This window comes from Anolis carolinensis, chromosome 1, assembly GCF_035594765.1.
Source record: "Anolis carolinensis isolate JA03-04 chromosome 1, rAnoCar3.1.pri, whole genome shotgun sequence".
In the NCBI taxonomy this organism is placed as follows: domain Eukaryota; kingdom Metazoa; phylum Chordata; class Lepidosauria; order Squamata; family Dactyloidae; genus Anolis; species Anolis carolinensis.
The window spans coordinates 42882120-42907256 of record NC_085841.1 but is presented as its reverse complement, the minus strand read 5'-3'; the positions used below and the strand labels follow the sequence as shown (position 1 = coordinate 42907256).

At 38.2% G+C, this 25137-nt stretch overlaps 1 protein-coding gene across 3 annotated transcripts in view; it reads left to right on the top strand.

Annotated features, from left to right (window-relative positions):
* babam2 (BRISC and BRCA1 A complex member 2) overlaps positions 1 to 25137 on the top strand; it is a 181907-nt gene that overhangs the window by 61933 nt on the left and 94837 nt on the right. For all 3 annotated transcript variants that reach the window (XM_062973353.1, XM_003217369.3, XM_008104698.3), the window contains one exon: positions 8975 to 9084. In XM_062973353.1, the coding sequence (XP_062829423.1) occupies positions 8975 to 9084 (110 nt within the window). The remainder of the gene's footprint in view (positions 1 to 8974; positions 9085 to 25137) is intronic.

The following is a 25137-nucleotide window of genomic DNA, read 5'->3' as shown; positions in this document are numbered from 1 at the left end:
ACTAGATTTTAACAATATAATTCTGATATGCATGAAAATCGCCCATGGGAAAACAATTTTTAAATGAACTATACTCTGACCATTTTTAAAAAGCAAACCACCACATTCTACCCAAGTTGAAGCATTGGATTGCCTTTTGAGGGTAGCTCAACATAAAATCTGCTAGAGTAATCCAGTCTCCTGATAATTGGAGCATGAACGATTGTTGGATTTTGTTTGTTTATGTATCCATTGCAGACAATGTATTTAAAAATGTGGTTCTGTAAGCAACTGCTGGAGCAGAAAAGTAAATATAAATGTCTGAAGGTATTTATGGTTCTGTGGTCTGCTCATATAGAAACCCCAACACATTTATTTATTTAGAGTGTTTCTATCCCACTCTTCACCCAAAAAGCTTCCCCAAGCTGCTTATAAATTGTTAATTTTGGCAATTCCCTGCGCTCAGATTTACAGTCTAAATATGATGTGGCATACAGAGCCATGATAGTTGGAATAGAGGATGGGCCAAAACACAATGGAGCTGTGTTTCAATGAATTTGGTGGGAATTGTTCCCAGTTAATTGTATATAATTTCTGCCTCATCCTTGAAGGTAATCATCCATTGTTTTTTCACTAGTTAGTAACATTGGATATTTTCTTTAGATATTGATGAGCTACATCTCACCATAACAAAGTACCTCTGAGAGGCCAAAGGAGCTGCCATCCATCCTACTTACTGGCTCTTGTACAAAGGGATGGATATATATATATGTATGTATGTATGTATGTATGTATGTATGTATTAAAAATGCACTGGGAGTTTTACTGCCGTAATCTGTACGTAGGGAGATTTTTTCCAAATTTGTCTCATGCACAATTACAGTAATTATGCCTAGCCCCCTACAAAAAGACTTTTAGCTAAATATCATACAGTTGTGCAGCAGAAAGAGACTCCATTGTTCATTGTAATCTATTGCATAGCTTAACAAGATGACTTTGAAGGAGGTTAATATTTATCATGTGCAGATGGTCGTAAAGATATGGGACCTAAGGACATCTTTCTTGTTGAAATCCAGTCTGTATATTTTGCCTAGATTTCTGTTGCTTTGCAAACAAGCAAACATAAACGTTTAAATTCAAATTAGGCTTTCCTGAAATTATCTTTGTATAGCAGGCTTAAGGTTTTCATGTTGTATGTCTTTGCTTTCCATAGTAAATCTCATTCCATTTCCATAGACTTAGTTGTAGTAAAGCCATCAGTTACTGAGAAAAACATGTCTAGTTTTATGGAAGCTGGTGATGGTTTAGTAAACAATCTAGATATTGCTGCTTACTGTACACAGGTTGGTTGTTCAGTAACAGTGTAGAAAAGACATTTCAGACACAGGTACCCAAACTTCATTCCAGTTAAATTGGGAGCATTGGGTTTAAATCCAATGGTTAATTCCAGCTAGAATGGACGCTTTAAATGAATGAGACTTGTTGACTCAACACTACTAGAAATCCCATTGATTTAGTAGGTCTACCCTAGTTGGGACTAATGCTAGGATTTAGTCACATTTCATCATTTCTTTTTAATAATAAAACTATTAGGGTCTGTGTGATCATAGGCCTTGATAAAGAAGCACATTCTATCTGATTTGAAAACAGACTTTTAACAAATATAATTGTAGAAAAATACATAGTGGCTACATCATCCCATGGTCAACACTAACAGTCAATAACTTTTAGATTATCGGTAGTTTAATTCAGAGCTTTGAATACTGCTTTGGAGAAAGTAATGTAATGCCATTAGCTTGTAAGAAAGCAAATTGTTGCCATTATTGTTCAGTAAAAGAGTAACATCATATTAGTGAGTTCCTTTTTAGTTTTTTTAAATTCTTTTTGTATAAAATAAACTTTAAATATGAAATGCCCAAGCTATGTTTTAGCAATAGTGAGGAAATGTTTTCTTTTCTTTTTTTCATGTCAAGAGTGACTTGAGAAACTGCAATTCGCTTCTGGTGTGAGAGAATTGGCCATCTGCAACGATGTTGCCCAGATGTTTTGATGTTTTTACCATCCTTCTGGGTGGTTTCTCTCATGTCCCCACATGGAGCTGAAGTTGATAGAGGGAGCTCATCCACGCTCTCCTCGGGTTGAATTTGAACCGGCAACCTTCAGATCAGCAACCTAACCTTCAAGTCAGCAGTCCTGCTGGCACAAGGGTTTAACTCACTGCGCCACCAGGAGCTCCAAGGAAATGTTGAATTATTGGCAATGACATAGCTAATTAACCTTTACGTTTCTAACATTGACAGGATTGAATTAATTTTCCAATTGCTAATACTTAACATGTTTTGAGACCTAAAGTTCTCCTATAGAACAAAGACCATTTCAGAAGGTAAAGAAGAAAGGAAGATTATCTCATATTATTCAAACCTACCTCCCACCTGATTATACCTATAAATGCTCAGGTTTTATCTTAGGTGTTGTTGAATTGCTTTTCTAGGGCCCAGTTGATGTTGGTTAATCCTAAATTATCATGCAGGAATTGTTGTGAATGGGTCTTCTGAGGCTGTGAGTGATAATGGTGGGATCAGGAGAGGAAGGAAGAACCCTCGAGAGGAGGGCTCGCTGGAAAATTTACACAGGAAGAGAATCAGGGAGATTGATAAGGAGTCTTCCGAGGAGGATTCATGTGGGGACTTGGGAGGGGATCTTGAGGTGGAAATGGATGCTGAGGAATCGGTGGTGACAGAGGAAGTTGGCATAGATTGGGCACGGGCTCCGGAGGATCTTGGGGAGGAATCTGGGTCCTTAGATGCTGGAGAGGCTTGGGTATCTTCAGAAGCAGATCCCACATGGTCTGCCTGGAGGAATGAGGGTAGTTCCACAGGTGTGGACAGAGTTGGGTGTGGGCAGGATGATCTTGATTCTGATGAGGAGTTTGGGACGCCAGATCCTAGGCGTCTCAGTTGGCGTCTGACCTTTGACAGGAATAATGTTACTCTTTAGGCGTATGCTGTGAGGTATCCTTAAAGAGTTTCCATCTTGTGCTCTCATTGTCCCTTAGAGTTGTAGGATGCCTGTTTCAGAATTCTGCAATGTTATAGGATTATAATATTAGCAAAGAGGAATATGATGTAAGTAACCTTTTCATCTTGACGTAAAATTGTTATTTCTTAGTATTGTTAGTTTCTAATGACTACATAAACCCTGTAATAATATGTGATTATGGTGCTGGAAATAAGTAAGAAGATCATAAATAAAAGGTTTAAACAGTTGTTGCCTCTGTTTCCTTGTGCAAATAATTTTACGTTACATCAGCTATAGAATGATTACCTCTATTCCATTTGCACAAGGCTATAAATGTCAATAATGAAGGTAGTCAGGTGGGACCAACTTGAAGGACAATGCTTAGAAAGGTTATGAGGTTTGTGGGAAATGCCTTATTGAGAACATAGAAAATCATCTCACATGAATTTTGACGTTACAAACAATTATGTGTTCTTTAGATGGTCTAAACATTCTCTTTTGAAAAATAAATACTCTTCCCTGAGCTTCTACCTGCTTTTGGATTTCTTCATTTTTTTAGAAACAAGAGACTTACTATATAATTTGATTCTACTCCAAACCCAAGAGGAAATGAATTATAGCAGTCGTAATGGTGCAGAGCAGATGTTTTGGTTGGACTGGCTGTTAACACTCTGACTCATAATAAATCCTCAGTTCCAGTAAATTCCCAGTTTTCAGTTACAGTAGGTAGTAGAGGATTCAGGAAAACAATGTGTTTATCCTTTGTGCTTTGAATGTGTTTGGGAATTAATACTTGCCAGGAATCTGTTTTTTAGAAAGGGATACTCTATTGTTCAATTGTTTAGTTCATCAGATAACTATATTCTGAACATACATCATTAATGGTAATAAGAATTCACTTATTACTCATGAAAGACTATGCATATTGAATTAGGTGAATTATGTTATATATACTGATTAAGGAGTGTGTTTGCCTCTGTTTTTAAAATGTATGTTTATTAAATCCAGTTTACTAAAGCCGAAATATATGCTATCCTGTGTGTTATAATCCCTGAAACATCTTAAACACAACTGAAAACACTGTCAAAAACCCTTAATAAATTGTGTAAGAAATTTGTTGTGAAATATATAGTTTGATTTAAAAATCTCTGGTTGTATTAAGCAACCCAGTTAACAACCGCAAATTTCAAAACTAGACAAAACAGTATATAAGTAAAACTTTAGGAGATTTTGAACCCATGGTAAATATATATTGGGGGGGGGGGGTGTCAATCTGTTTATTTTCCTCTTCTGGAAAAGTGTGATTTGATCGCTGAAGTATATTCCACAATTGTTAAATAATGTTGACTGAACATGACATGTGTTAATTTTAATGTAGCATAATGATAGCTGCTATTTCACATGAAAGTTATGGAACAATAAATGTGCTTATTTACCCAAAGTGTGTTTCACTTGGTTTAAGGCTGCATGCTGCTAGCATATGAACCAATGATGTAGAGAAGTCTTAGTTGTTGTTGTTCTTACTCTTTTCTGGCCCAAAAAAAGGATATTAGGTTTCTGGATAAGATTGCCTGGTCAACAGCATCCCAAGTGCTGAAATTTTAGGGCCAAAAAGTGAGCATAAGATGTCACAAATAATATTCTCTGAGCAGGTTATTTATTTATTTATTTATTTACAGTACAGTAGAGTCTCACTTATCCAATACTCACTTATCCATCGTTCTGGATTATCCAACGCATTTTTGTAGTCAATGTTTTCAATATATTGTGATATTTTGGTGCTAAATTCGTAAATACAGTAATTACAACATAACATTACTGCGTATTGAACTGCTTTTTCTGTCAAATTTGTTGTATAACATGATGTTTTGGTGCTTAATTTGTAAAATCATAACCTAATTTGATGTTTAATAGGCTTTTTCTTAATCTCTCCTTATTATCCAACATATTCGCTTATCCAACATTCTGCCGGCCCGTTTATGTTGGATAAGTGAGACTCTACCCTCTCTTCTTTCTGCCCCTTCCATGCCCTAACAATTTGCATAAAGCACCTCAAATGCCAGGGGAAGAACCTGCAGTCAGGCATGTAGCTGGGGGGGGGGGCCTTGAGGGGCTTCAGCCCCCCCCCCCCGAAATTCTCATAGTGGTCTGCGAGAAGGCCTGACATTTATTATTTAAACTGTTATGTTATTCATATCATGTTCTGATCACCATGCTCAATATATCCCATATGCATGGGGGTATTGGGATGATGATACAAAAGGTTTGCTAGGGTAGATCCTCTCCCACCCAGACTCAGCCCCCCCCCCCAAGCACCCCGAATCAAAATCCCAGCACCCCGAATCAAAACCCTGGCTACGGGCCTGCCTCTGATCTTTGAGGTCACCCTTTCTCTCCTTTATGTCCCATATTTGTGCCTTGTTCACCCTTCTCTCCCTACGCACTGCTTTCTCCAATCTCTTCCATTTTGCTCTTATCCAGACACTAGACATTGCACATATGAATGGTACAAGTTGGAAGCAGCCTCCTCTTTTCCCTGCAACATATAGAAACATCTATGTATATGACTGTATCTATATATCTACATATGCTTTTCATCTGTGTGCATGAAAAAGACAGAGAGAAACATTTTAAATGGGAAAGGATGTGGTGTTGGGAGATGAGATTGATTTGCAGATAGTGATGGCTCCTTGAGATAGCACTGGTGCTTTTCCTTCTGCACAGAATCACCCTCAATTTATCCACAAGTCATGTTGATAATTATAGTTTCAGTCCCCACACTTGCCCTCAACAGGTTGACATATGCATGAGTGTATATGTTAAGTTATCATATCATAGGCTGTCACTCGTGGCCGAGTATGATTGCCTTCTAAGTGTAAAGTCTTGGTGGTGGGTCCGTAGGTAACTGTAGAGACCTATTATTGATCATCATGTGCTTTCGCAGAGAAGGCATGGAAGGCAATCCCGACATGGGTTGGCTTGATGCGCCTTCCTCTTGACAGGTTTTTCCCTTTCGCCCTCCATTTGTGCCTCTTTGAATTCCACAACACTGTTGGTAACAGCTGACCTCCAGTTGGAACACTCGAGGGTCAGGGCTTCCCTGTTCTTGGTGTCCATGCCACAGTTTTTAAGGTTAGCTTTAAGCCCATCTTTAAATCTCTCTTCCTGTCCTCCAACATTATGTTTTCCGTTCTTGAGCTGCGAGTATAGTAACTGCTTTGGTAGACAGTGATTGGGCATTCAGACAACGTGGGTAGTCCAGTAAAGTTGATGATGGGGGATCATCGCTTCCATGCTGGTGGTTTTTTATTCTTCCTGAATGCTGACATTTGTCTGTCTGTCTTCCCAAGAGATTTGCAGGATTTTTCAGAGGTGTTGATGGAATCGTTCCAGAAGTTGTATGTGATGACTGTAGACGGTCCATGTTTTGCAGGCATATAACAGGGTCGAGAGGAAAGAAGCTTTATGAAAAGCATCTTGATATTCCTACGAATGTCCCATTTGTCAAACACTCTGCTCCATTTGAAAAAAATGCTGCATTCACAAAGTTCAGACAGGGTTGTATTTGGGTGTCAATGTTGACTTTTGTGAAGAGGTGGCTGCCAAGGTAGCGGAAATGGTCAACATTTTCTAACATAACACTATTTTGCTGTATTTTTGACATTGCAGAGGAATTGGTAGATGCCTGCTGATAGAGCACTAGTTTCCTCGATATTCAGTGAGAAGACAAGCTTTTCGTATGCTTCTGCAAAGGTGTTTAGAGTGGCTTGTAGGTCTTCTTCTGAATGAACACAGACTATGTTATCATCAGCATATTGGAGTTCTATAACAGATGTTGTGACCTTAGTTTTGGCTTTCAGTCTGCTGAGGTTAAATAGTTTGCCATCTGTACAATAGATGATATGTTAAGTACTGTACCTTAGGAGTGTACAATCAAAACTATGAATATACGCAGTGTGTGTGAGAGAGGGTGTGACAGTGTGACAGTGTATTTAAGAACATTAATCCTAGTTCTTGCCATTTGAAAAATAGGGAAAAATAAAAATAGAAACCACAAATTTGGTAATAAAGGCAAATAGGGCTTTCATGTCTCTGTTCCTAGGTAACAGCTGATAAATCATTGTTGTAGTAGTATTGATACTTTCCTTTTCCATCTTTTCCTGAAGGTCACTTTTACTTACACATAATAGCTGATGGCCTTTCTGTAAAATTAACTAAATTGAAAAAAGACATGGGAAGATCTTCTGAGTATTTTCACTGGACACAATTATATTAATTTTGCAATATGTTTTATATCAGAATTTAGCTCTGTATCTCTTTTGAGGGATGTCTGATACAGAAAGGGTTGGTTGTATTAGTAGTATGGTGACAAGTGAAAATGCATGCAAGTTGTTGAACTGAGAAAGTTTGGGAAAAACTCAAGGATGAGAAGTTAGCATTGATGTTTTTGATTCCTACTGAGCCATTAGGTGCTCCAGATTTCATAATGTAGTTTTTTAAAATATCCAAACAAATTGAAATTATTAATTTAAAATATTATGATTTTAAATCAACTCTTTGAAACTGCTGCATAACTCGACTTCATGTATAAAGATCATTCTGTAGAGCGTAAAGCACTAGCACTGCCTAGAGACCAGCAGCCCTTGGCCACTTTTGCCATTTCTCCACCCAGGCATTTAAAAAGGCCAGAAAGTTTCCACAGCATAGTAGAGGGGGGCAGTGCTTCTTTACGGTTCTATTAAGAATCTCTTGTCTTTTGCCAACCTATTTAGAATTAGTTCCTTTAAAAAAAGGAGGGAGTAATACATCATTTAAAAAATGGAAGTAACTAAATGGCTGTATATTCTTTTAAATTTTTAATAAGTAAAATTATAGCCAATGGGGTTGTTGTATGTTTTCCGGGCTGTATGGCCATGTTCTAGAAGTATTCTCTCCTGACGTTTCGCCCACATCTATGGCAGGCATCCTCAGAGGTTGTGAGGTATGGAGAAACTAAACAAGGAAGGTTTATATATATCTGTGGGAAGTCCAGGGTGAGGGAAGAACTCTTGTCAGTTGGAGGCCAGCGTAAATGTTGCAGTTAATCACCCTAATTTGCATTGAATGGCTACATCTACTAGCTACTTTCTGCCTGGGGGCATTCTTTGTTAACTGCCCCTAGTTCCCATGTCTCAGAGTGTTGCTTCTTATTTACTGTTCTGATTTTTGAGTTTTTTAATACTGGTAGCCAGATTTTGTTCATTTTCATGGTTTCCTCCTTTCTGTTGAAGTTGTCCACATGTTTGTGAATTTCAATGGCTTCTCTGTGTAGTCTGACATGATAGTTGTTGGAGTGGTCAAGCATTTCTGTGTTCTCAAATAATATACTGTGTCTAGGTTGGTTCATCAGGTGCTCTGCTATGGCTGATTTCTCTGGTTGAGTTAGTCTGCAGTGCCTTTCTTGTTCTTTGACTCGTGTTTGGGCACTGCGTTTGGTGCTACATTTGATACCTTGAGTTTTTAGTGGACATCTCTGAGTCTTTGTCCATTTTTTAAAAAAAATATCTGGCCTTCATGAGGACAAAGACACTAGTAGAAAAATGTTTTAAGTTTACAATCATGAAGAAAATTAAAATTCAGCCAATTCCTTGCTTTCCATTTCTCAAGATTTTATAGTAGCTGACTTGAGTTTTAAGGGCAGCAATTTCTGCATAAGAATATTTTGATATGCCCACTAGCAGTAATTTGACATCTGTCATGTTCATGGCTATGACATGTAATTTATGTCAACCACATGCAAATAAAATATGCAAATTAGTTGCTACTAATATTATATTATTAATGTGACCCATGGTACTGAGCAGCTTGTTTTTAGACATTTTTAAAGACCAGCTGTGCAGACTAAAAACCTTAAAGACAGGCCTTGAACTCTCTCCTACTGGTGATTGCTATTGGTCTGAAACATTTTCTTTCTTTCTTTGTATATCTATGTGTTTAGGATGCAAATGAAGACCCTGGAGAAGATGTTGCTCTTCTGTCAGTTAGCTTTGAGGATACAGAAGCTACACAGGTTTTTCCCAAGTTGTATTTGTCACCACGAATTGAACAGTAAGTACCCTGTTCTTCCAAAATTCAGTTGTATCTCTCATTGAATATACATGAAATTTTGGGTGGTATATAGCCACTTCAGCTTTTTAACTGGCTAAAGTCAGTAGTATGATATCTGCAAGTGGCTATGTTGGTGAATCTGTGTGCTTGCTCTTCATGTGTTTTTCAATTTCAAGTATGTGGTATTATTAGGACCTCATCACATTAGAGCTTGGATCCACTTTATATCCACTTTAAACAGCTCAGCCAGACAGATCCTGGACGTCACCAAACTACAAACTCTAGAATTCTGCAGGAGGCAAAAACCAGATTTAAAGTGGATTCATGCTCTAGTGCAGGGGTACCCAAACTAAGGCCCATGGGCTGGATGCAGTCCTCCAAGGTCATTTACGTGGCCCCTGTTCTAAACTTTAGCTTTAGGCTTGACCTAAGTCTGAAACGACTTGAAGGTACACAACAACAAAAATCCTAATTTTGGACTCTTCATTATAGCCTGGCCCCCCAACATTCTGAGGGACCGTGAACCAGCCCTCCACTTTAAAAGTTTGAGATCCCCTGCTCTAGTGTGATGAAGCTGCTTCCTTTTCTTTGAAATCATAATCATTGAAGATTCTGTTTATTTCCTCTTGACTTTTAATCTTTTTGGATATTGTTTTTTTGCATATTGGTCATTTATGGTTCCTGGTTTTATCCTAGATTCCTTGAATAGGGAATAGAATATAAATGATCACCTCAATCAGACCAAAGGCCTATCCAGTTGTACATATTGATCAGCCAGATGCTATGGAAAGCCTGCAAGTAGAATATGCGTGTGATAACACTATGTAGCTTCTGCTCCTCAACAATTGATATATAGAGGAATGCTGCTTCTCACAGTATAAGGGGCATATGTCTGCCATCCATAACTTTGATAACTTTCATTATCCATGAATTCATCCAATCCCTATTTAAAACAATAAAAATTTACAAATACCATATATTGTGGTTGCAAATTGTGTAGTTAGTGTACTGTCTTGATGAAATGTGTCCAAATATCTGCCTTGACCCCAGATTATATTATCCATATTTTACATATAATAATAATAATAATAATAATAATAATAATAATAATAATAATAATAATAATAAAAACTTTATTTATACCCCGCCACCATCTCCCCAACGGGGACTCGGGGCGGCTTACATGGGGCCATGCCCAGAACAATACAATATAACAAAATATAAAACAACACATCATAACACAATTAAACAATACAATAGATAATAAAATACATAATACAGCACAAAATCAGAAAAGCAATAAAAACCAGGGCGGGCCACATGAACACTAAGTTAAAACTCAGGGTGAGAAAGAAATAAGAATAAAAACCACGGGGAACAGGGTCATAAGATAGTGGTACAGTCTAGAGCAGGGGTCCTCAAGATTGCTAAGGGGCCGAATTATCATTTGAAAAAAAAAAATGAACAAATTCTTATGCTCACAGCACATGTCTTATTTATAGTGCAAACCCCACCCCCCCAACATTTATTTATTTATTTACTACATTTATATCCCACCCTCTCTCATCCCGAAAGGGACTCAGAGCGGCTTACAAGTTGTATGTACATACAATATATTATATTATTAGCATAGCACAACATTAGCATTATATATTACTATATTGTACTATACCATTATACTATAATATTATTAGTAGCATTACATTTAATATATAATATATAATTAATATTATTATATTATACAATATTATTATATTGTATTATTATTATTAGCCGCCCTGAGTCCCCTATTGGGTGAGAAGGGCGGGGTAGAAATACTGTAAGAAATAAATAAATATTATATTGTATTACATTATAATATTATTATCAATATTATATGTATACTATTATATGTATTATATTATTACCATATCATTCATTTACAATATTTCATTTACAATATTAGTAAATGAAAGAACAATACAATATTTAAAAATAAAAATAATTTTAACCAACATACTGTAAACTTATCAAGATTTCAGTGGGAAGTGTGAGCCTGCTTCTGAGCAATGAGATAATCAAGTAGGATTGTTGTTGTTGTGCCTTCAAGTCATTTCAGACTTTGGGCGAGCCTAAGTCTAAACTGAGGGCAGGGGCCATATAAATGGCCTTGGAGGGCCAAATCCGCCCCCCGGGCCTTAGTTTGGGGACCCCTGGTCTAGAGGATAAATATAGGAGGGGAGCAACAAAAAAGAAGTATATGACAGTTACTCTCCAAAAGCACAACGGAAGAGCCATGTTTTTAAGTCTTTCTTGAAGTCTTTCTAGTAATGTGGGGGCTTGTCTAATCTCAATGGGCAGTGAATTCCACAGTCGGGGGGCCACAGCAGAGAAGGCCCTCTCCCTTGTTCCCACAAGGCGGGCCTGAGATATAGGTAGTGGCGACACGAGAGCCTCCCCTGATGATCAAAGAGATTGGGCAGGTTTATGATAGGAGATGCGGTCACGAAGGTAGGTGGGTCCCAAACCGTTTAGGGCTTTATAGGTGATGGTCTGCACCTTGAATTGGGACCGGAAAACGAACGGCAGCCAGTGGAGCTCCTTGAACAAGGGAGTGGATCTTTCCCTGTAGCTCGCCCCCGTTATTAATCTGGCAGCCGAGCGCTGGACCAATTGTAATTTCCGGGCCGTCTTCAAGGGAAGCCCCACGTAGAGCGCATTACAGTAGTCCAGTCTGGAGGTAACTAAGGCATGGACCACCATATCTCCTTTTGTTAGACTTTTGTTTGACTTTTCTAAGTAATCTTTCCTTGTAATGGAGTGTTTGAGACCTTTGATCATTCTGGTTATCATTTCCTGCATCATTCCCAGTTTTACAATATCCCTTTTGACTTCCACTGGCCAAACTCTTACATAATGTTTTAAGTGCAGTTAAACTATGAACTGATATTGGAAATTTCACTCTTCTTTATGTTCTGCTTGATTCATACACATGGGATTTCTGTGCATACACAACCTGTCTTTGGAAACTTCAAGAGCTAAGATATCTGTGGCAGAAGTCCCACCCACCCCCTTCCCTGAACAGTTCATGCTCCCTCCCCCTTCTTGTGGCTGCATTGTGGACTCTTTTGTCATGAGGTACTGATTCTTTTGGCATGTTTTCTTTTTTCTTTTATTTCCTTCTTGGCTCTTCCCCCGCCACAATCTTTTTCTTTGTCAGGTGATTTTAACTGTTCTGAACTGCCTGCTAGTGTGTAGCATCTACAACATTCTTTATGAGTAAAATGTGCTTTGTGTTGTTGAAGGCTTTTATGGCCAGAATCACTGGGGTGTTGTGAGTTTTTCGGGCTGTATGGCCATGTTCCAGTAGCATTCTCACCTGACTTTTGCCTGCATCTGTGGCAAGCATCCTCAGAGGTTTGTTCAGAGGTCTGTGTTTCCATTGTGAAAAGAAGTTTTTCCAAATGGATGGCAACTCCAAGTGCCTTATTTCTTTGCTTAGACAAGGACCATATTGTGGATAGATGCTTCCATTGCAGTTTCTTCTAAGGGTGTTTAGAAATCGAGCATCACATCTTAACGATCTTCCTTTCAGAGTCAGCAGTCAAAAGGTCACCTTGCACAACTCTATAGTTGTTTTATACATTAATAAGCCGAGGGAGCTCAGCCACTGATCTCGATCTCACAATCCAGTTTTGGGACTGTTGCATCCTGAGGAAGATCTAGCCTTAGCACTATATCTTGTAGGTAAGGATGACATTCATGGCACTGTCTTCAGGAATTCCTAGTCGCAATCTCATGAGTGTTTCCACAGGTTCTTAAGTTAAACTATTCATGTGACCACCCATTGGTGAAGCTCTTTGCCAGCACAGACAATTGTCAGTGCTCTCACTAATGTGCTTGAAGACCACCTAGTGCAGGTGCTTTGGGTGTTGCATTTCATTTCATTTGGGCAGGTTCTCTGTTCCACACATTCCCTCCTTTTCTACTAATAACCAGTGTTCTGGTAAAGATCCTGAAAACAGATATCTGCCCTAGGGCGCTAGTGGATTATTTTAGCTTCTTTGTAATTTCCTTATCCTCCTGTAATATTTAATACAGAATTTGCAGTTTCTGAAAGAAAAAAATCCCCTTGGCATTGCTTATTAATCTTGATGATGATTTTTTGGGCTGTGTATTACTTTTCTTGTCCTGAAGTATGCATTCTAGAAAGGTTTCTATGAAGGTGACTTTTTTTTTTTTTTACTAAACCACAAGCATTTGGGAAATGTCTGAATTTACCTTTTAAGTTCCTTTTTACCAGTTTCCTCTTTTAGTAGTCCTTCCTTCTTTGGAATCTAATATGACACTGGTAGACTTCCTTGGCATGCCCCCACTTAATTAAAAAATGAATTTTATCGCAGTTTGATGGTCACTCTTCCCAAGCAATTCAGTTACAGTTACCTCTTACATTAGGTTCTGGGCAGCACCACTACTGATGGTAACACTATGAGAAGTCTTAATTCTTCACCCTGTCTAGTTAAAAGTAGGGGTGAGGTCAAGTATAGGGTTAACTAATTGGAATGGAAATATTATCCATGCTTATTGTGCTTACTTTTGTGGATGAAATATCAAATAACTTTCTACTTCAGAGTTTGTGCTCTTCCATCACATACCACTAGCAATGGAAACATAATGACATAGCTACAGAAGGCAAGAATAAATGTTGCTGGCATTTGTATGTGTCTTTTATGTGTTATATGAGTACAGCACTGTCAGTTGGATTCTACAGGTAATAGGAACAATGTTTAATTGTTATCATATCTTCTTAATGAAGGACAGTATCAAGACATAAGGTTTGTTACCTGTGTGTTATACAACATTCCCTTATAAATTCTTTATAGTGATCAAAAGAAATTTGCTGAAATTTACTGAAATTTGCAGTACTTGAGTAAAGCTATTAGAAAATACTTACTAAACTACAGGCAGGAATTTAAGGAGTAATACAGTATCTGTTGAAGTAAATGTCATCATAATTTACTGTAAAGTTATGTTATAACACATATAACAAATAGATTTCTAATAAAGTAACTTTGTTCCAGAAATGGAAATGTTAGAGATTGAAATCAACTGCCTCCATCAGATTTCCCTTCTTCCATTTTTGGAGTCGAATACACTTCTGTTCTTTATCCAACGTCCCCCCTTGTGTTTCTGTCTTTAAATGTCTGCTTCAGAGATCAAGCTTACAAGTGCTTTACCTTAGAGATAAGCATTCATGAAAAATGTTCTTGTTTTGCTTCATGCCTTAACAAATGAATGTTTCCACAGAGAAAATTATAAGTTGTGAAACTGGAAGAGAGACAAAAAAAACCCCACTAGTGTTTGAAGTATCCTTAAATGGGCAAGGTATTTTGGGCACACTGATACTGAAAGAAGAAAGAATTGGGTTTAGAAAATTGATGGAATAAATATGTCAATTTCTTTTAAATTAGATGTTCAGTGTGAATATATTGGAATTGCAAATTCCTTGAATACTCCATGCTGGCTCATGTGTGTATAAGCAAACAAACCATTAATCAAACTGCAGTTGTACAAGATTAATTGTTAATTGTAATCACACTGCCTGGATAGAGCTTTGCAACTTGATTCTTAGGTATCAGCTCTGGCCATTACCCCCCCCCCCCCCCCAACACCAGTAATAGTATGTGAAGTATACTCATGTATACACCTATACATTTTAATTGAAAATTCTACTCTCCAAAACCGGATCAACTTATTCAAAGGTCTGTGTGAGTACCTTAACTCTTATTTTAAAAGGAACTGTATTCTTCTTTGAACAGTGGTGAAAGTCCATCCCAGGAGAACCTAAAAGAAGGACCACCCATTCTATTCTCTCCGCAGTGGTGCTTTACCCTCTCTATGGAACAGCTCTTGACTTATCTAAGGGTCATATCCGAATCCATGTTTTTGCCACTAAAAGCTGCCCTCAACTTATAGATAAGGTTGACTTGTACAAGAGTATATACTGTATATTAGATTTTGAGAAATGGGTGCTGGACACTATAGTATATTCATTAATCATCACCTAGAAACAGATTATAGTTGGCATAAAGAAATAACCAGAATGCTGATTATATTTTCCCAATAATTTCTATTGGGGCCACGATCTCTTCGCTTGTTGGGGAAGGCCCTCCTCTCACTCCCACCACCCTCGCAGTCGTGGTTGGTGGGGACGAGGGAGAGGGCTTTCTCCATTGTGGCCCCTCGGCTCTGGAACTCTCTACCCAGGGAGATCAGGCAGGCCCCGACCCTCCTTACTTTTCGGAAGAGCCTGAAAACCTGGCTCTTCCAACAGGCCTTTGGTGATTGACTTCCATAGTAAAGGATTGACCTGTTGCCCATTTTTATTTTTACTGCACTTTATTCCTTTAATCGGCCATAGTCTCCTTTGTTTATGCCTTCCCCAGCACTTTAATGGGATAATGGTTTTGTATCGTCCTCTCCCCGACTGTATCTGATACTACTAGCACTTTTATGGCCCAGTTCTTTTTAGGAGCCAACCCAGGATTTTATCAAGCATGTTTGTTTTATATGATCTTATTCGTTTTATTACTTGCTTTATTGTTGATTGATTTGTTTTATTGTTGTGTTTTATATTGTCTGTTTTTCTGGGGCTTGGCCCCATGTAAGCTGCCCCGAGTCCCCTTGGGGAGATGGGGCGAGGTATAAAAATAAAATTATTATTATTATTATTTTATTATGACACAGCAATTATTATTATTATTATTATTATTATTATTATTATTATTATTATTATTTAATTATTATTAATTATTGTTATTTTATTGTATGACACAGCAAACAAGATAGACATGCTGGATTTCATATCACAAAATCACAAGTCGAACACTTCCCAAGCATTTAGGACTGTGTGATGTATTTTCGGATTATGCGCGCAGATCCCAATATGGTGGCCTTTTGCAGTTGACAGATCGTAATTTTGTCAATGTCTATTCTTTCCAAATGCCGGCTGAGATCTTTTGGCATGGCACCCAGTGTGCCCATCACCATCGGGACCACCTGCACTGGTTTCTGCCAGAGTCTTTGAAGTTCAGTCTTGAGGTCCTGATAGCGGCTGAGTTTTTCCTGTTGTTTTTCATCAATCCGACTGTCACCTGAGATGGCAACATCAATGATCCAACCCTTTTTCTTTTCCACAACTGTGATGTCTGGTGTGTTGTGTTCCAGAACTTTGTCAGTCTGGATTCAGAAGTCCCACAGTATCTTTGCATGCTCATTTTCCAATACTTTTGCAGGTTTGTGATCCCACCAGTTCTTTACTGCTGGGAGGTGGTACTTGAGGCATAGGTTCCAATGGATCATTTGGGCCACATAGTTGTGCCTCTGTTTGTAGTCTGTCTGTGCAATTTTCTTACAGCAGCTGAGGATATGATCAATGGTTTCGTCAGTTTCCTTACACAGTCTGCATTTTGGGTCTTTTTGCATTATTATTTCCCAGCAAAAAGATAAAAAGATAAAAAAATTATTAGGATACTATATCAGCTATTGTTGCAATGGTCAACAGAAGAAGAGCAGATCAAAAACTGTCAAATAAAGTGGGCAAAGGATATTGGACAAAACATAAACATAAATCAATGGGAAGAAATTTGGAACAAAAAACTAAAATTTACTACATCAATAGAGATTCGGGAAAATTGGTACAAGATGTTTTTTAGATGGTACTACACACCAGCTAAATTAGCTAAATGTAATAAAAATAGCTCCAATAAATGTTGGAAATGCAATAAAGAAATAGGTACCTTTTTCCACCAGTGGTGGAAATGTAAAAAAATTAAAGAATACTGGAACAACATACATAAAGCAACACAAAAAATTTTAAAAGTAAATTTCCCTATGATACCAGAAATGTACCATTTAGGCATTACAAAGGTGAAACTGAATAAAAATCAGGATAAATGTTCTTCCTCATAGGGACAGCCGCAAGACTTGTTTTAGCTAAAGTCTGGAAGCAAAAAAATATACCTACTATCGAAGACTGGACTATAAAATTGTTTGATTTAATACAAATGGACAGTTTAACGCAGAAACTAAATGACATCAAGGATAAAACAGATTGGTCTGGTTTCAACGCTTTTATCCGAAACGGAGGAAATACTCTCATAATAGACCTATCTGACGTACGAAATCACTAAAATCTAAAGAAGAAAAACTGGGAAAAACAAAGGACAATGACGAATCCATAAAAAGTATTTCCCCAAGAGGACAATGGGAAGTCCTTTTATATATATTTTTATATTTTTTTTCATTTTTTTTCATTTTTCCCCATTTTTTATTTTTCTCTTCTCTTTTGTTTGTTTTTTGTTTTGTTTATTCTCTAGCACTTTTTCCTCACTATCCTATACTTATTATGTTTTCCTAGCTTTTACTGTAACCTCACTTATAACATAATAAAAATTATCACAAATAAGTCTGCATTTTGGGTCTTCAGCTGATTTTTCGATCTTGGCCTTAATTCCATTTGTTCTGATGGCTTGCTCCTGGGCTACAAGGATCAGGCCTTCTGTCTCCTTCTTCAGTGTCCCATTTGTGAGCCAGAGCCAGGTCTTCTCCTTATCAGCTTTTCCTTCAATTTTGTCAAGGAATTTTCCATGCAATGTTTTGTTGTGCCAGCTGTCAGCCCTAGTTTGTAGTGCGGTTTTCTTGTACTGATTCTTTGTCTGCTGTGCTTTGAGGAGTTTCTGATTTTTGACTTCAATCAAAGCAGGTTCTTCACTTTGCTTTACATATTCTGCCAGGGCATGTTCTTTTTCTTTGACTACTTGTTTTACTTGTAAGAGTCCTCTGCCACCTGATCATCTAGGCAGATATAGCCGGTCAACATCACTGCGAGGGTGCAGTGAATGATGAATGGTCATGAGTTTTCTTGTTTTTCTGTCCAAATTGTCCAATTCCGCCTGTGTCCAGTTTATAATGCCAACAGTATATCTTATGACAGGTATGACCCAGGTGTTTATGGCCTTGATGGTGTTGCCTCCATTGAGCTTGCTTTTGAGAATTTTTCTGACCCTTTGTGTGTATTCTTTGCTGACCACAGTTTTCACATGTTCATGCTTGATGTTGTCCAGCTGTAATATGCCCAGATATTTATAGGCCTCTGGCTGGTAACATTTTATTGTTTGGCCATTAGGCATATTTATGCCCTCACTTTCAATGATTTTTCCCTTCCTCAATGCCACTGTCGAACATTTGTCCAAACCAAATTCCTTGCTGATATCAGTGCTAAAAATTTGGACAGTGTTGGTCAGAGACTGGATTTCAGTTTCCGTTTTCCCATACAGCTTCACGTCATCCATGTACATCAGATGGGAAATTTTGTGAGATTTCTTAGATGTTTGATAGCCGAGATTTGTTTTTTGTAAGATTGTTGACAGAGGGATCATGGCAATAATGAAAAGCAGAGAGGACAATGAATCTCCCTGGAAAATTCCTCTTCTGATGTTGACAAGTCCATAGCTTTCATTTCCAGCAAACAGTTCAGTTTTCCAGTGTTCCATCATGTTTTCAATAAAGGTGCCAATGTTTTTACTGATCCCGATGGCTTCCAGGCATTTGATGATCCAGCTGTGTGGGAGTGAGTCAAAGGCCTTTTTGCAGTCAATCCACGTCATGTGAAGATTAGCTTTTCGGCTTTTACAGTTCTCCTGAATCATTTTGTCAATCAATAACTGGTCTTTTGTGCCCCTGCTTTTCCGTTTGTTGCCTTTCTGTTCGTCTGGCAAGATGTTTTTTTCTTCAAGATAGTCTTGAATTCTGTCAGCTATGATGCCAGTCAGTAGTTTAAACATAGTGGGCAGACACGTTATTGGCCTGTAGTTTCCTGGTGCTGCTCCTTTTGCTGGATCCTTTTGTATCAGGTATGTTCTTCCAGTTGTTAGTCATTCACTGATACTTCCTTTCTGCAGCATCTCATTGAATTGTTGGGCCATTTTTCCATGTAAACTAATCAGATGTTTGATCCTAAATCCATGAAGTTGATCACTACCAGGCGATGTCCAGTTCTTGACTTTTTGCACTCGTTTGCTGATCATTTTAGTTGTTATTTCCATCTGTTCCATTTTGTTCTGTGAGAATTTTCCTTCAAACTCCTTTATCCACCCAGCATTTTTGTTGTAGTTCTTATTATTTTCCCAAAGTTCTTTCCAGAACTTCGTTGTTGCAGTTTTCTCTGGCTTTATGGTTACTGTGTCTGTTGTTTGGTTCAGGCTCTGGTAGAACTGTCTTTGGTCTGATTGAAACAGTTGATTTTGTCTGTACTGGATGATTCTGGCTTCATATCTTTCAATTTTTTTCCTGTTGCTGTAATTTCTTCTTTCATGATTTCCAAAGCTTCTTCAATTTTTCTGGTGTTCAGCCAGTACTTTCGAATCAGGTATTGCTTTATTTTGTTATTCTTCACTTTCTTCTCTTTCATATTTTTCAGGTTACTTGCATCTGATCTAAGTTTTTTGATTTTCAACTCTAGCCTGACCTTCCACTTTGGTTTTCCAGTCGATTTTCTTTGGGGCTGCCTTGGTTGTAAGAGCCCAAGCTCTTCTGTTACTATCACTGCTGCACTGTAGGCATACTGGTTTGTTTGTTCAATTGATGTTATTTGGACAGTGGAGAGTACTGCATTCACGTCCTTCATGAGATGCGCCGTGTCTCTTGGGCACTGTTTTTAGAGTTGGGAGCCGCTTTCTTATTGCATTTGCTGCAGCATGAGCCATGATCTTATCCTTGAGCTCTTGTTGTCTTGTTGCCAAGGTTCCTTGTGGTTCAACATGTGTTTCAAGTGCTGGTTCTTCAAGTTCTTGCAAAGGCTTCATACTTTCTTCTGGTTCAATCTGTTCCACCATTCCAAGTGTTGCTGGAGTTTCTGTTGCTGTCTGTACTGTGGTGTGATGGTAATTTGCTTTGCAAATTTTCTGAATTTCTTCGAGTTCAACTTCACTGAACACTTTGTTTCTGATTATGAATCTTCGTTGGTCAGCCAGTTGGGGTTCTGTTATCTGTGAGTCAGGGTACTCTTGTTTCCACAGTTGATGCATCCTTTTTTGGTAGCCACACCTTTGAGGTTCTGATTTGTAATGGCATTTCATAACTGTGCGGTTTTCTGGCATTGTATATTTCTGTCGCTTCTGTGACTGTTAATTTGTATTTTGATTCCGTAGCTTACTTGTCAACGGATGTCCAGAATCACCAGCATCCACCATGGTCCTTTTTATCCTGGGCGACAACCGAGCCAGTATAGACTTCGTTTTGGTTTGATTCTCCACAATGCTAATGGGTTAGGTGCACTTGGTTCCACTCCTCAGCTGAGGCCTCTCTGGCTTGGTTGGACCTGCCTGTAGTCACACTACCGCCAGCACAGCCCTCAGTCATCATTGGAGTGGTTAAACCCCCCACCACCACCACGACAAGGTGGCACCTGCGGGGGGGGGGGGGATTATTATTATTATTATCTGGCTGAGGTTGAAAAACAACAAATCCTAGTTATCAGAACATTGCTCTGGTTACCAGTGATATCCCAGGCTCAATTTTATTGTTGGTTTTTAAATGCTCAAGTCCTAAATGGCATGGCTCTGTTATTTGAACCTCGTATGCATTATTATATGCAAGGGAGAAAAAAAATCTCTTCTCTAAAATCTGTGTTCTTTTGTTTTAAAATCAGTTTCAGGATGCCTTAAAATATTTCAATATGCTTCAGATTCTGTTTTGTTCTTCAGGAAGTATGTGTGCATTAATGGGGCAGAGATGGAATCTGTGGATCTCTTCTTCCACTCCTGCATTTGGTGCCTTCCCTTCTGTCTTTTGCAGGCAGCAATCAGACAGAGTTGTCTTTTCCACTATGTTACCTCTTATTTGTAATAGTTTTCCAAGAGAGGCTTGACTGATTCTTTTCCTGTGTCTGTTTTGAAAGCTGTTCAAGATAATTTTTTAAGGAAAGGTTTAATGTCCAGAATTCAGATTTTCTTTTTATCCTATTCTTAGCTACATTACATTTTGCCTCATTTTGTTTTGCTTCAATGCTATATTTGGGGGGCAGAACATGAGGTTCAGGCCTCATGTGGCTCATAAGCTACACTTTCTCCACTCCTACTTTAATGGATAATTACGCAGTCTGATTAGATAGCCCATGCAAAAGAGTTAGCCAAGAATGATGTCACTGTAAGATATTTTTCTGTTTACAGTGTGATCCACTTATCTTCAGATTTGTTATCTGTTGTTTCATTTACTCACATTCCAAATAATACCCCCCGAAACAAAAAGTGTATTGCAAGTAGCGTGCATATAAAAAAGGAACAAGGAACTGAAAGGGGGAAACTGCCATGTTCCTCTGAGATCAGTTGTTCAGTTTGAATGTTCACTGCTCAGCTTTCATCAGGTGTTCTTGGAGAGAAGCAAGCTAGTCCTCCTTTGCAAATCTTCAATTCATGCAAAACATGGGAAGTCTTTTTAGCTTTGTCTTTTAATTGTGACCCTCCTGTAATACCCCACTTGGTCAATTTTTCTATGCTGAAAAGATACTTTTGTTCATTGTAAACTTAGTACATCGTGGCATTTTGGAAATTCATTTGAAATAGCACTTGAGATGTTTAATTTTCTGTCTGCTTTCTTGTAATTCTGACAGAGACATAAAAAGCCCCCAGAAACCTACAGGGTTTACTTTGGTTGCTAGAGGCCATGACATGTTCTGTTTATATTTGTTGCTTGACAGAAGTTTGCAAGAGTTGCTGAAGTTTGTTGTTGAGCATTTTGCAATCACATTCAGAAAAAAGACTTGCATCTAATCAGTCTTAACAAAGAGCACAATATAGAACATTTTACATTAATACAAGTAGAGTTATTTTGATTGACTAGCATTTCACATAGATATATTTATTGAGGTAAGATGAATGCACTATTAACAGTCTTCATCCAAATTCTATATCATGCTTCCTTGTTCTCTTCAAGGTGTCCTAGGCTTAACAAAATGATTTGGAGGTTATATATTGGACCTTTATAGTGGCCATTAAAGGTGACAATTAATGAGGAGATGATATAAACTCATCCACCTTTCTAGTATGGAAGCATTGTCTAAATTAAGCAATATTTATTTATTTATTTATTTCCATATTTATATTCCGCCCTTCTCACCTTGAAGGGGACTCAGGGCGGATCACAATGTACATATATATGGCAAACATTCAATGCCATTAGAAAAACAACACACAGACAGACAGACAGACAGACACAGAGGCTATTTAACTTCCTAGCTTCTGGCTTTGTGAGGGTATGCTCGATTCTGGCCACAGGAGGAGCTGCTGCTTCATCATCCATTGTGACCACGAGTTCTTTTTGATGGAGTACTTCCGCATCCGGTGTTGTAAATCAGTTAAATTAGCCTCCCCGCATAAGCGGTCCCTCAATTTTCCTACTTGACAGATGCAACTGTCTTTTGGGTTGCTTAGGTCAACAACGAGCTGTTTTTTATTTTAATTGTCGGGTGCTCACTTCAACACGGACTGGCCTTGAACTCATGACCTCTTGGTCATAGTGATTTATTGCAGCTGGCTACTAACCAGCCTGCACCACAGCCCGGCCCAATACAGGCAGTCCCCAAATTATAAACAAGATTGGTTCTGTAGGTTTGATCTTAAGTTGAATTTGTATGTAAGTCGGAACAGGTACAATTTTAAAGTATAACTCCAGCCAAATATATAAATATATTTCAGTTTTGGATAGCATAGGTAAGGGTTAACACTCATGTGACATTTGTTTTGCTGTCTATGCCCCTCTTCAGATGATTTCACCTCACTTTATGTCCCTGTAATAATTGGATTTTGAAAAATTTGACTTGTGGAAACAAGGACTGGTGATAAAGCTTCAGTTGAGACACCTTTTCCCCATCATAACTCTTCCAGGAGTGAATTTCCCTTCCGAGGAATAGATTTCTCTCATTTCCTGTTGTCTCACCCCATTCTTAACTATGAGTCATCTGTAAGTCAGATATTTGCAACTCAATGACTCCCTGTACAAAGCACCCTCTGAATCCCACCAACAATGGATCTGGACCAAACTTGGCACACATACCCAGTGTTGTGGTTCAGCCAGAGGCTGAAGATGAGGGGATTATTTTCTCAGAGTTTGTGAGGACTGATGGGCTTTTCAGTGAGGGAAATGAGAGGATTTTCAATCATGATTCTGTCTGGGAAAATGAGTCTGTGTCTGGTGAGAGAGAAACGGCTTTAGAGCTGGGCAGAGAGCTGGGCATCAGACGATAGGGAGAACCTTTCCCCTAGTTGTTACTTGGCAACAGAAGATAAGGAGCTGGAAGGGAGAGATCTTTCCCCTAGGAATACACCTGAGGTCAGAAGGAGCTTGAGGCTCGATCTCCGGAAGGATGGAAACAGATTACGGAGGTAGCAAAGACTCTGTGAGAAACAACAAAGTGGGAAATCCTTGAAGCAACACAACAGATGTCAAATGCATGATTTCATGGCTTTGTGGTCCTTAAATTAAATGATTGTTTACTTAAGAGTTAGAGCAGGCAACACTGCATTACTGTGTACATCTTAGTCTTGTTTCGCGTTCAAGTCGCTGCTTAAGTTCTTTGGGAAAGTTTTGTGCTCATGTTCATGGATTCATGTTTTGGACAAAGTTCCTGTGTTCCTGTTTATGAATATATGCTTATGTTTTGACTTCTGTTTTTCCTTGTACCTTGTCACTTTTGAAACGGAACTCTGATGTATGGATTATTGCCTTTTAATAGCCTTTTTCCTATTGCTTTTTGGGACATTGCTTTTTGTATTGCCCTTTGCCTATTTGCTTTTTATATTAACTTTTCTTCAGTAAACTGTTTAGTTAGTAATACTGGATTCTTGTGTGATGCAAAGGTGAATCCAGACTAGAGTGCAACCCCCATCATAATAAACTTTAAGTACTGGTGGGAATTGGGGGTAGATTTTCTCTCATTTCCTGTTGTCTCCACCCCCTTTCTTAACTATGAGTTGGATGTAAGTCAGATGTCGGTAACTCAGAGACTGCCTGTACCAAAAAAATAGCAATTTTCCCTATCCTGTGTGAAGACATCAGGAGAAAAAATAGCACCTCAAGAAACAGTTTCAAAATCAGTATTACTATTGTTAAATAGATGGTGTAATAACGGACACTCACATCGAATGATTAACAAGGATTTGAGAACCAAATAATTTAGCAGTAATTTGAGCAATGGAGAGATGCCAAATTTCTCTCTGCCTCTTTTTATAACAAATTTGAAAGCACCCTGTATTGCAATTAATACCAACTAGAATTTCATGTTTACATTTTAGATACTCTAAACACTGAATTATTGTTTGACTCATTCTATCCAACTATTTCCAAATTCAAGCTATAAATATTTGCTCATAATTGGAAAAGCAGACCAGTTGCAGAACTTTCAGTCCTTTCAATAAGCAGTTGCCCTTCTGTTAACCAGTACTGTATACTATATTTTCCTTTGGTTTTCTGTATGTTTCAATTGGTAAAGATATAAGACACAGAGAGAAAGGACATATTAAATGTAAAACATTTAGAATCATACTGTTACCACGTGGTTAATAATTACAGAATATACATTTTATTTTCTTGGGTGGTAAAAATAATATTCAGGTTAGGGCTTAGTAGAAAAATGAAAAAATGCAATTTGTAGTCGTTCTGATCCCCCAGTGTTTAGTTTGAAATACAACTGACTGTGTATCTCACCATAATTATCATTGTTTTGGATGGTACTCTTGCTGGCAATACTAATTGTAACTGCATTTGCTTTAACTGGCAGTTGTTAAGAAAAGGACATGAGGGATTTCAACTCTGGGGCAGCAAGTGCACTCTAAAGTGGTTCACACGACCTCTGTTTCTAAATTTTGTATATGCTCTATATTCTCAGGCAGCATAGAAAAAAACATTTGGGGCTCTTTGGCTTGCTGTAGCTGTACATAGGCATACTGATTTAATAATGCAGGAGGCGGCTGCTGCTAATTAAGATGGGACAATTTAAGCACTGTTTTATGAACATCT